General features: G+C 45.6%; 1 protein-coding gene across 13 annotated transcripts in view; it reads right to left on the bottom strand.

Moving 5' to 3' along the window:
- Positions 1-7,295: 7,295 nt before the first annotated feature.
- The window catches only part of C2CD5 (C2 calcium dependent domain containing 5), a 118,528-nt gene continuing 113,512 nt past the window's right edge, over positions 7,296-12,311 (bottom strand). For 6 of the 13 annotated variants that reach the window (XM_075004694.1, XM_075004674.1, XM_075004663.1 and 3 more), the window contains 2 exons: positions 9,510-9,656; positions 7,296-8,707 (listed from right to left, as the gene is read on the bottom strand). In XM_075004694.1, the coding sequence (XP_074860795.1) occupies positions 8,576-8,707; positions 9,510-9,656 (279 nt within the window). In that variant the 3' untranslated portion in view covers positions 7,296-8,575. The remainder of the gene's footprint in view (positions 8,708-9,509; positions 9,657-12,311) is intronic. The other 7 variants (XM_075004712.1, XM_075004703.1, XM_075004729.1 and 4 more) reach the window with 5 other exon arrangements.

A 12,311-nucleotide genomic window follows, 5' to 3' on the forward strand; every position in this document is an offset into this window, starting at 1 on the left:
ACTTGCTGCACTTCCTCCGTACATGTGCTCTCTAGGGAGCTGAGCCATGGATTAACCACGTTTGTAGTCGCAGGCCTTGGGGGTGCGGATGCACTATGGACCCCTGGGCTTGCGTGAGCAGATCCGGCGCCACCGGAAGGGGCATCGGTGGCCGGTCCGACATGTGCAGGAGTAGGGGGAACCATTGCTGTCGATCCCACGTTGGGACTATCGGGATCATTCAGGCTCCTTCCCTCCTGGCTTTCTGCAACACCTTGTGGATGAGCACTGTGGGAGGGAAAGCGTAAAGCAGGGGGCCCCTCCAAGAGATCGCGAAGGCGTCCCTCAGGGACCCCCGTCCCAGTCCTGCCCTGGAGCAGAATCGTGGGCACTTCTTGTTGTGCTGAGTAGCAAACAGGTCTATCTGGGGAAAAACCCCATGCGTGAAAAATCGGTTGCAGCAGATCGGGACGGATCTGCCACTCGTGCGTGAGTGCGAAACGCCTGCTCAGCTGGTCTGCCTGCACATTGTGAGCGCCTGGGAAGTACGAGGCTTCCAGGGTTATATTGTTGGCGACGCAGCAGTTTCACGACCGGACTGCTTCTGCACATAAGGCACGGGACCGAGCTCCTCCTGCCGATTCATATAAAACATGGTGGAGGTATTGTCTATACTGATCCCGACTACTTTGCCTTTTATATGGTCTCGAAAGTGTCTGCAGGCGTTGAACACTGCTCTGAGCTCCAGTATATTTGTGTGCAGTGACTGCTCCGTGGAGGACCACAGCCCTTGCGTCACCTCTTCGCCCATGTGTGCTCCCCACCCTATGAGGGAGGCGTCTGTAGTAAGAAAAACCAATATGTGTGGTTGGTGGAAGGGTACCCCTGTTAGCAGGTTCTCGGGGTTTACCCACCATTGCAGGGATTTGCGCACCTCTGTTGTGGGCGACGCCACCCTGTGAACAGTGTGTGCTGCCGGGTTGTATACGCTCGCCAGCCAGTGCTGCATGCTGCGCATGTGTAACCTGGCGTTCTGTTGTACGAACGCCGCTGCTGCCATGTGGCCCAGCAGCTGTAAGCACGTCAGAACCAGCACCGTAGGGCTGAAGGTGAAGACTTGCACGAGGGAGCCAACGGCCCGAAAGGGAGTCTCTGGTAGATACGCCCTCACTGTAATAGAATTTATGCGTGCCCCTACGAACTCTATGTCCTGCGTGGGGTCTATCTTTGATTTTGTCAGATTGATAACCAGGCCGAGCGAGAGAACGTGCCTGTTGTGACGCATATTATGCGTAGTACCTCCTCCTTCGAGGCCCCTTTGAGTAGGCAGTCATCCGGATACTGGAATATAAATACCCCCTGTCTGTGCAGGTAGGCTGACACCACTGCCAAGGGCTTGGTGAAGACTCTGGGGGCCGAGGAGAGGCCAAACGGTAGGACCTTGTATTGAAAATGTTCTTTGCCTACCATGAGAAACCAGAGGAATCGTAGGTGAGCCGGATGAATAGTTATGTGAAAATACGCGTCTTATAAGTCGAGGGCTGCGAACCAATCTCCATCGTATAGTGCCGTAAGGATGGAGGCGATTGTGATCATCCGAAAGTGTTGCTTGCGCAGGTACCGGATGAGGCCTCGAAAATCTAAGATGGACCTCCCGCCTCCTGTCTTTTTCCCCGTGAGGAAGTACCTGGAGTAGAACCCTCTCCCTTGCAGTTGCTCCGGCACTCTTTCCACTGCCCCTATGAGCATGAGATGGTCTACCTCCTGCTTGAGCCTCGCCACGTGGGAGGCCTCCTGGAGGTGGGGCCTGGGTGGAGGTCATGGCGGTGGGAGTGACTGGAAGGGGATGGCGTACCCCGTGGCTATGATCTCCAGCACCCATTTGTCTGTGGTGATCCTTCGTCACTGGTTATAGAATGGTCGGAGGCGATGGTGGAATAACCGCTTCGGATGACCTTGCGACGGTAGTGATGGCGCAGCCCTGGATCTGTGTGTCAAACTTGTGGCCTTTGGCCCTGCCCCGAGGACGCACGGCTGTGTTGGGAACGACGCCTGGGAGTTCTGTATTGCTGGTGCTGTTGATGTCGCCCTTGCTCGTAACCCCTGTGGTACTGGGGACGCTGTTGCTGAGTCCGCAACATCCAGGGCGATCTGAACTCCCGTCCTCGAGGCCGCGTAGCCTTCTTGCATGATGGCCTTGAGCACTGGTTTCTTGCCCTCTGGAAGCGAGTCCATGAGGGAGGTTAACCTAATGTGGTTATCGAAATTATGGTTCGCTAGATGCGCTGCGTAATTTGCCATTCGCAACAGTAGAGTGGAGGAGGAGTAGACCTTTCTGCCCAACAGCTCTAGCTTTTTGGCATGTTTGTCTGTTCCCCCACATTGCGACGACTCCACCACCAAGGAATTTGGTTGTGGGTGGCTGAACAGGAACTCCGTGCCCTTTGTCGGCACGAAGTTTTTTGTTTTTGTTTTTTTTCCGCTCCCTTGTGGACAGGCGGAATAGTCGCAGGAGTCTGCCATATCATAGTGGCAGACTCCAAGATTGCGTCGTTAAGCGGTATTGCTATTTTGGAGGAGGCCGGAGGTCTCAGATTTTTGAGGAGCTTATGGTGTTTCTCTTGCACCTTAGCTGTCTGGATGCCTTGCGTGAAGGCCACCCTCGTAAAACAGCTCTTGGAACTGTTTGAGATCGTCCGGAGGATGGACGTCCCCCGGGGCCGTAGCCTCATCCAGGGAGGAGAGCGAGGAGCCACTGGGATACGTCTCTGTGGACCCTTCCGGTTCCTGCTGGTGATGGTACACCCTCTCACTAGAGGTTTGCGAGGGAAAATCTCGGGGTTCCATAACCAGTCCCCCCTGAGATGCTTGAGTCTCTGTCCCCGGTCGCAATTGCCCTCGGGGGTACGAGATCGTTTGTGGGGATCTTTCCCTGGTAGATAGCCGATGGTGTTTATGCCCCGCGTGGTAGGGACGACCATGGCAGTATAGGCACTGTTCTTGGGAAGGTGACCTAGACCACTCCCTTGGTGCATACCCTCTGCGTCTGGGGGAGGGCTGGAGAGAGTGATTTTGCATAATAGTCCAGCGGTTCAAACGCCAGGAAGGGTGAAGGTGGTCCCAGCCAGGGTGAGGCTGGTTGCAAAAAATGGAGAAGGGGGCTCCGGGTAGGCTAGGGGGGACCCCTGCCTTCTGGTTGGAGTCTGTAACATAAGCGGAGGGCTGTGAGAAAGCAACTCCACAGCCCTGTGCGGAGAGGGGCTGCAATGCCTCCTCTTGTGTGCAGCCTTCCCCCTCCCTTGAGGAGGTAACTCTGCCCCCTGACGTACAGGGGATCCCGGCCCCGTGCGCACCGAGCTCGGCACGCTGGAGGGCGGTGCCGCAGGTGCGGTGTGCTCCGGTGCCTGCAGGCTACGTGCCTGCGCGCTCTGCACCGCCGGTTCCCCGGGGGTCGGTGCTGCTGCCTGCGGTGCCGCCGGTACCGGCGCTTGTTTAGCCGCCGCCCTGCCTGTGGTGCGGGGCGGCTGGCTGATTATCGGAGGCTGAGCCGCTTCCACGTGGCTCTCCGTGCCGCCGCCGATCAGCTGTTGCTGCGGCTGGGGGCTGCTCGCTCCTCCCGTCCCGCTTGCTATTGTTGCCGGCAGGGATCGGGCTGGGGAGGCTTTCCTCCGTTTTTGGCAGCTTTCCTTTTATGGGCCCCGCAGGGTCCCTCCTGCTGCGGCCGCTCCGGCACGTCTGGCTGGAGGGCCTTATGAAAAGCAGTTTTAAGCCGCTGCCCTGCCTGCGGTGCGGGGCGGCTGGCTGATCATCGGAGGCTGAGCCGCTTCCACGTAGCTCTCCCTGCCGCCGCCGATCAGCTGTTGCTGCGGCTGGGGGCTGTGCGCTCCTCCCGTCCCGCTCGCTGTTGCTGCTGGCAGGGATCGGGCTGGGGAGACTTTCCTCTGTTTCTGTGCTGATGGAGTGAGGGAGGCAGCTTTCTTTTTATGGGCCGCGGAGGGTCTCTCCTGCTGCGGCCGCTCTGGCACGTCTGGCTGGAGGGCCTTATCCAAAGCAGCATTTTAAGCCGCATCTCCCTGTCTCTCCTTAATCGCCTCTCGGCAGGACTCACATTTTTTAAAGCCTGAAGAGGACATTGTTGGTGAGTCTTTGAGTTTTATTAAGTGGGTACTTAGCACCTTCCCTGTGCTGTTTTCCCCGTCCGATGGCCTGCCTCAGCAGGAGGGCTGATGGCCGTAGCTCCTGGCCTCCGGCGCTTGTTACTGGGACTGGCTGAAGCTGTCCCGCTCGTAGTTTGTTTGTTGTTGTTCGTTCTCTCTCTTTTTTTTTTTTTTTTTTTTTTTTTGCAAAATAACAACCGGCTAACTCATAGTAGCCTAAGTATCTGAAAAAAACTTTGAAAGAAAAACAGTTAAGTCGTTGAATACGCTATTTGGCCTTAGCCTAGTCGGATTCCGTCTGCAGCCGACGGCGGTTAAGAGGAACTGGCGGGGACCGGATCGCGCACGTGGCCGGGAGCGCGCAGGCGAGTGGCGCGCACCGGCACATGCGCGGTCCGGCAGAAACTGCTTGGAAGATCCGATATGGGGCGCCGGGCGAGCCCGACACCTAATGTGGAGCACCCACGGGGACACTCGAAGAAGAACATAGCAACAGGTTCCCAAATATCATCTGAATTCACTAGCTCTCGAGTTGCAATATTTAACCAGAGAAAAGAACATATAAATTTATTATTAAACACACACACAGATGCCTGAGAGCATATTACACACAGTACTGCAAGGAGAGGAGTAGGAAGGAGGAGGAAGGTTGGGTGACCCAGAGCTACCATCTCCATTGGATTCCAGCCCAGGGCCAAATTGGGAAAGACATGGAGCATCTCAGGCACCTTTTTCTGGTGTACTACACCTACCTCCCACAGCTCACTTTTACCTGGCCCACACTGCCTCACAATCACAGCCCTATTTCCCCCCAGTCAGTCCCAGCAGCTGTTGGTCAAACAAGCATTCCTCTGCAGTCTTTTCCATAGTCCAATTATTTTCCCTCAGCAGGAATAGGTAAAGGGCCAGACAAGACCGCTTCCTCCTGCTCAAACCCTCCTGTGGATTGCTTTGCCCCCCAGAAGCTGTAAAATGGCTCCCTCACAACTGGACAGGAGAAGACAGGGCCTCTTTCATACCCTCTCTAACTTGGACTAACTGTTTTGTCTTTTAAGGAGATCTTCCATTTGGAGCATGCTTGGCAGGTGCCAAATAAGGCACTGCTCTGTTCTTTCCCTAGTTGCCATGCAAGGGCTGTGAACCACATCACACCGTCTAGTGTGAAAAAGAGCATGAATTTAGTGAAAAAGTTGTTCATGCACAAAGAGGAGACATTACTTAATGACAGCAAGTAAAAATGGAATAGATAACTGCACATGAATTTCTGGGCAGCATATCAAACAGAAAAATAATTTTCTAAAACTAAGACAAAAATCCTTGCTGGAGTTATTCTTATTTTGGGAAACTAAAGCAGAGTTCACATATTTCACTAAACTTTTAATTCTACCTTCAACCACACAGTAATTCGAGATGTAAAAAAGGCAGTCAAGTTCTATAACCCCAGCTGAAATGATTCATGTTTTCAAATAAAAGGAAATTTTGCACAGTTGCCAGAGTTCACTTCATGTCCAGAAGTGGATGACACAAGAGTGCCATTACTAAAACTCTTTTCATCCTACAACTTGCACCAAGGAAAATCAGCTGATGAATAGACAGAACATTTTAGATAAATCAAGTACGGTAGCTTGTGTCTCAGCTTTGCATAGTGATATGGAAAATCTATAGTATTCAAATTAGGTTATTACAGACAATCTTTCCATGTAGTTCCTATAAAAGAATATTCTTAGATATTGAAATATTAATTCAACTATTAGAAAGTCTGTTTATTTATATATCTATATATAATGACCATAAGAATGGTGATAGATTTTTTACTTGTGAAAAATGTTTGATAGTAAAATGAACACCTCTATTTAACAGCACATAATGAAACTAAATAAACAAGAGAATGAAGCATAATGAAAACAAACGATTCATCAGTGAATGTTAGTATATAGCACAGTAGTTTCACTATTTAATTTTAAAAAATTGCACGTATGTATCCTTTTTGTAACAAGATTAGGACTGCAAAACAATTTGTTAGAAGTGGGAGTCAGGAGGAAGGATTCTTCTTAGGAGAGCTTTGAATCATGATGAGACAGTCAGGAAAAAGCTTCTAGACATAAGTTAGGTGGAAGAGGCAATGAGGATAAAAGTGGAAGGATACAAATAGGAGAGATGATGTTTCTTCTGTTCTACCCTATGGGAACATAGAGCTTTCCATTTAAAGATGGATAGACCAGGGAGCTGGGGAAGCTATTTGACCCATTCCTTTAGACTCCTTGATTAATGAAGATAGTTCAAGTTTGGAGGCAGAGTGAAAGGAAATACATTTGTGGGAGGTCCCATTTGTAAATACTAGGCAGATGAAATACAGGGCTAAAGCTGCACCAAAACGGGCCTTTAAAGAGATGTGTGCAACTAGAAGTTACATAATTTTTTTTAAATTCTGAATGGTCAGGATTTTTAAGTTTCATTTATTTTTTAAAAATTAAATCTGCTTTTAAAAGAAATACTTACCACTACATTTGAAAGTTCCTGAGTTTCCTGCTATCTAGGACTGGATTCTACTTTTCAGTCATTTGGCCAGTAATATATGTCTGTATTCATTACACTGGTCAGTTGAGTATACTGAGAGTGGTCCAAATCCAAGATCCTTTGAAGTTAGTAGATTTGTTGTTCGCTTCAGGATGTGCCCAGAAAAATAACCAGGTTAGTGCCAACTATTGCAGTAGCATCCAATGGATTCTCTAGACCAGTGAGCTGCAAGTGGCTTTCTAATGTGTCTCCTGAGGCTCTTGGCAGCACCTACTAAATCAAACCAACCAGAGTGCTTTTACCATGTTATTAATCAATTGTAGTTGATCCGATAATACTTGGTCAGTCATTGTGCTATGAAACTAAACACGTAAACAACAAATTCATACTATGGTGAGTCTTTTGAGAAATGCTGATCACTAAGTTGGCTCTTGAATCCCGGAGGTCTGAGTATCACGGCTCTAGCCATTGAATAAGAGAGGCTTTACTTATCACTGCCACAGAACTGAAGAAAATTCCCCATTAAAGGCATCCAAATTAAGAAATTGGGAAAGAGATCATTAATCTCTCCCCTTCTTTATATTTGAAGATGAGCTTTGCATGCCATTTCAAACAAAAACTGTTTCCAGCATGTAGCTACTAAATACTTAACTACAAATAAATAAATCAGTGATTTTATACAGAAATTTATTATAAAAAGAAGAATATGATTTTCATGCTAATTTACAATGGGATATTGGGTCTGACATAATATTTACATTCAAGTTTACACATTTATTCAAGTTTCATTTTAGAGACCATCAACACATATTAGCAAAAATGTGTCTTCAAAGCTAAAGAGTCAGTCTTTATATTACTCTACTAAAATCTTCAAGAGATTTGCTGGAAACGGGCAGTTTCCTTTTCTGGCAGTACCCATCATCTTCCTATCACAGTATCTGAAAGGAAACCTGACTTGCAGAAGTTACTATCATAAAAATACTTTAATTGTTCTTTTCTCCAAGTTAGCCAGGCATTTCCAAAGAGCAAAAATACAGAAAGTCTGATTTTGCCTCCATATATGGAAGTGACTTTGTATCAATATGGCAAGATCATGACATAAAAAACTGGACATCAGTCATTTAAGACATTATTTTGCAGACCCCCAAAAAAAGAGCACTGTACAAATGTTAACATTGAAATGAACTTGTAATACCTGAAGCAGATATAATAATTTACTTTGTTTTACCACAATTATACATACAATGCAGCAACAATATTGAACATTTAAAATAAAAAAATATGTTGTACAATAAAAATATTCACTAGTTCACAAACAGTTGACAAACATTTTAGCATGCTGCTAAGCTCAGATGGTCATTTCTGGTGCTTTTTTTCCTCTCACAGTTCCATGGACTAAAGCTTGTTAGAAACAATTTCAGACAATTGCTTATTTGGTATTTTTTTAAACCAGTTAATAATCTCTTGCTCATTCCACAAGTGCAGTTGATTCCAGTTTCTTGATCACCTTCCAGTTTTTGTTTTTTAAATGAACTAACAATATATTAGCGTGAACAAACATCATCAGACTCAGATACTATTTGAGTTATTATTTGTTCTGGTCCTGTCAAACAATTACATAAAGAAAAAAACAAGTTCTAGTTTTATTTCAGGAGTTCCATGGAATTCCTTTAGACCAATACTTCATCTTCTGTTTAGATTTCACATGGGCTAGTAATTTAAAAACAGAATTACAGGGTACTTGACAATAAAATTCTGCCCTGGCTATTATGTGAAGTTGATGGATGAAGTGTAGTGATTGTCTCAGATTCGGCCGATTGTAATATTTTAGAGAGTTACTGATTTTTGAAGCGGGAAAGCTGAACCCCACACTGTGCAGAGATCTTTTTACTTCTGGGAGATCCATTCTATTTCTTCAGGCTTCATGTTGTGACATCGCCTCCAGCACTTGTAGGTTGAGAGATAGGGGCAGATGCTTGCACTGATACCACTTCTAATTCAGATTCACGTACAACAACCACTGCATCTCCACTGACATTTATTAGACACTGTGCCTGCAAGGACAGATCATTTTGTAACTAGGCAAATATATCCTTTACGGAACATATTTCTAGCCTGTCAATACAAAAATCAATTAAATTAATTTAACTAAGTTCCTGTCATATCAACCTCCAATATGTTAACCCTAAGACTATAGCAAAAATAATTATAAAAAAACCCCACACTCTCTTGTGCCTAACTAGACCTTTCCCCAGTCCACTTAACTTTGAGAGAGAGAGAGAGAGAGAGAGAGACAGAAAAACTTATTCCTCCCTGCAGTGAGGTCAACTGATTAGAATACTCTATGTGTACCATACGTACTCATTCATTAGCCTGTTTGTTTACAAGCCGACCCCAAAGATGTATATGTATAAAAAGGAAAAAACCCTATGACCCTTTCATAAGTTGACCCTATATTTCAGGGGTTGGCAAACTTTGGCTCCCGGCACATCAAAGTAAGCTACTGCCATGCCCAAACATTTTGTTTACCTGTAACATCCACAGCCATGAAGCCCCACAGCTCTTACTGGCTGCAGTTCACCACTCCCAGTCAATGGGAACTGCGGGACGCAGTGCAGGTCAAGAGAGGTGTTGGCCACCACATCTCGCCGCTCGCATTGGCCAGGAACAGTGAATAACAGCCACTGAGAGCTGTGGTGCTCTGTGCATGCCCACACTCCAGGTAAACAAAATGTGGCTTATGTGAGTATGAGTATATGAGAGTAAATATGGTTTTTATCTCTAAGATGGGTTACTTATGACATCAACGGTTCCTTAATTAATTGTCACAAAACTATCATTTTAATCACAATTTACCTGATTTTTGTTTGGGTTCTCCATGAAAACACACTGCTTCATTATGTATGAGACAACTGCATTCCCCCCTAAAGCTGCAACGTGAGCCCTCACCATTGCAAACACCTCAGCAATGAAAGCATGGAGAAAGCCACTGACACCGCCCTCCTACAAAGAAAAACAAACACAAATGGACTTTATACAACTCATTAAATAACACTTTTATTTCTTTCCTTTCTAATTATTCTCTTCGACTAATGATGATTAAAATATAGTTTCTCTAAAAGATATGCCAATCTCTACAAAGTGTAGTGTAAAATTGTACTTCTACGTAAAATATAAAGACTGAACTTGTTCTGAGAGTTATGCATAACCTGGTTATAGCTGAATGAGCACGTGCTGAAAAACAAATGAAAAAAATCCTGACACACAAGGAGACAAGAAAGCAGCTTACTTTTCTGCAACTGGAATTTTTCAAAATCATCTCCTGAATGTAACTCCACACTAAGGGAAGACATTCCTGTACTGTCCACATTTTTGCTGGAACCCACTACAAAAGCGACTGTTTGGAATTGTGAGCATTCTCTTCAGGGGGACTGGATTTTTCTAATCTGAAACAATATGTGGAGTTGCATGAAAAGCCAGCCTCTCAATTCCTTCCACTAACCCAAATTCCTGAAGAAACAGGAAGTAAGGGCAATCCGGTAGATCTGTGCAACCATCTTAAAGAACTCCAGTTACAGAGAATTAATCTAATTTTCCTTTTGTTTAAAAAGTTGGGGAGACAACTTGGATAGTTTCCCCCTTAAGATAAGTAGGGTTAAGTTTCAGGGAACTTCTTCCAGGGTTTCTGGGGGAGGAGCCCAGTTTTTTGTCATGGTGGTGCAATATCTGCTGCTGCTGATGCTTCCACAGTCTCTCTTGCATGTGATGGAAGGAAAACCAGACACGAAAGCTGTGCGCTCTCTTCTGCCTCCCAGCTAAATAGGTCTGGGAGCCAGAAAAGTTGTGACAGAGCTCTCTTGCTGGTGACCCCAACAGGACTCCTCATATGTACAGTATATTTTGAAAAACTTAAGGTTTTTTTTAGTATATTTTTGCTTGTTTATCTTCCTGTGCCATGTCAGCTAAATTGGGAGGCGCAGAGAGGGCATAAAAGGGTACTGCTCTGCATATGATTCCTGAGGGGGAGTATCCACTAACAATCACCTCGAAGGAAGAGAAAAAGGACTGGAGAAAGAACCTGAGGTCTATAGTACTCAAACCAAAATAGCTGCAAAAGACAGGAAAGGAAGATGAAAGGTAAAAATACTGGACTACTTTTGTGTCACACAGCAGCAAAAGGAGCACAACTAATCTTCGAAACCCGAATGACAAGTTTTGACTGCTCCAGCTACATAAAAGGAGGAATCACTCTCTAGCTCCAGATTGGTAAAAACGTTAGAAGTGAGATAACAGGAAATATGTTTGATGATAAAAAGGTCCAAGTATTTTAATTTTCCACAATATTTCCATGCATACAGCCTACAGAAAATCAACTGCATCAAGGAAGCCAAAATATGGGTGGCAGTTTCTCATCTGCATAAGTCTTACCCTGTCCATCTAGTTCTACACACATTACTCCATCAACTCAAAAACATCAATACAACAATAAAATGATGATCCAAGGAAGTGGGTATAATAAACTAACATACAATGTCTTTTCCTTTTTCTTTGTATCAGCTACATGTTGATTATAGTATCTAAAAGATACAGGATGAACCACACATATGGCACCTTACACTTTTTGCAACACAGAATTTTGCAAATGTCTCTGAAAGTTTTAATGGGCCATTGGACCATTTAAATTTTCCATAAAGAAACTGTCAAACCATTATAAAAAATAGCAAATGCTACACATATATCTGAGAACACTTTACTGGACAACACTGGGGCTGTGTCTAGACTAGCCCCCAACTTCAAAGGCAGAATGGTAATTAGGGTGTCAGGAGATTACTAATGAAGTGCTGTGGTGCATATGCAGCACTTCATTAGGCTAAATCTCCCCCACGGCAACTTCGAAGTGTGAAACTTCAAAGTGCCGGCTTGTGTGTGGCTACAGGTACTTGGAAGTTCTTTTACTCCTCAAAACTTTGAAGTATGTGCAGCTGACCTTTGAAGTTGCTGCGGGGGAGATTTAGCTTAACAAAGTGTTGCATATGCACCGCAGCACTTCATTAGTAACCTCCTGACACCCTAATTACCATGCCCCCTTCAAAACTGGGGGCTAGTCTAGACACAGCCTGGATATAACTAGCAACTATTTTAAGATATTATAACTAGGTAAGGCTATGTCTACACTTGCCCCTTTCTTCAAAGTGGGCATGGTAATCAGGGTGATGGGGGATTACTAATGAAGTCTTGCAATGAATATGCAGCACTTCATTAGGCAAATTCACTGCCGCAGCACCTTTGAAGTGTCAAACTTTGAAGTGCTGGCACGAGGTGTAGAAGAAGGCACTCTGAAGTGCCTGCACTACTTCCAAGTGCCTTTATCCCTCAACATTTTGGAAGTAAAGGCACTTCGAAGTGCCAATCTTCGAAGTGCCGGCATGCCATGTAGCCGTGGGCACTTCAAAGTGTCTGCACTACTTGGATGTTGCCACAGGGGAGAATTTGCCTAATGAAGTGCAGCACATTTATTGCAGGACTTCATTAGTAATCTCCCATCACCCTGATTACCATGCCTTGCTTCAAAGAAGGGGGCAAGTGTAGACATAGTCTAACTGTATTACATTATATTATATCCAAGGGCAATACTGAGTTAGGCACTGTGCAGAGTAA

This window comes from Carettochelys insculpta, chromosome 1 (assembly GCF_033958435.1).
Source record: "Carettochelys insculpta isolate YL-2023 chromosome 1, ASM3395843v1, whole genome shotgun sequence".
Taxonomy (NCBI): Eukaryota; Metazoa; Chordata; order Testudines; family Carettochelyidae; genus Carettochelys; species Carettochelys insculpta.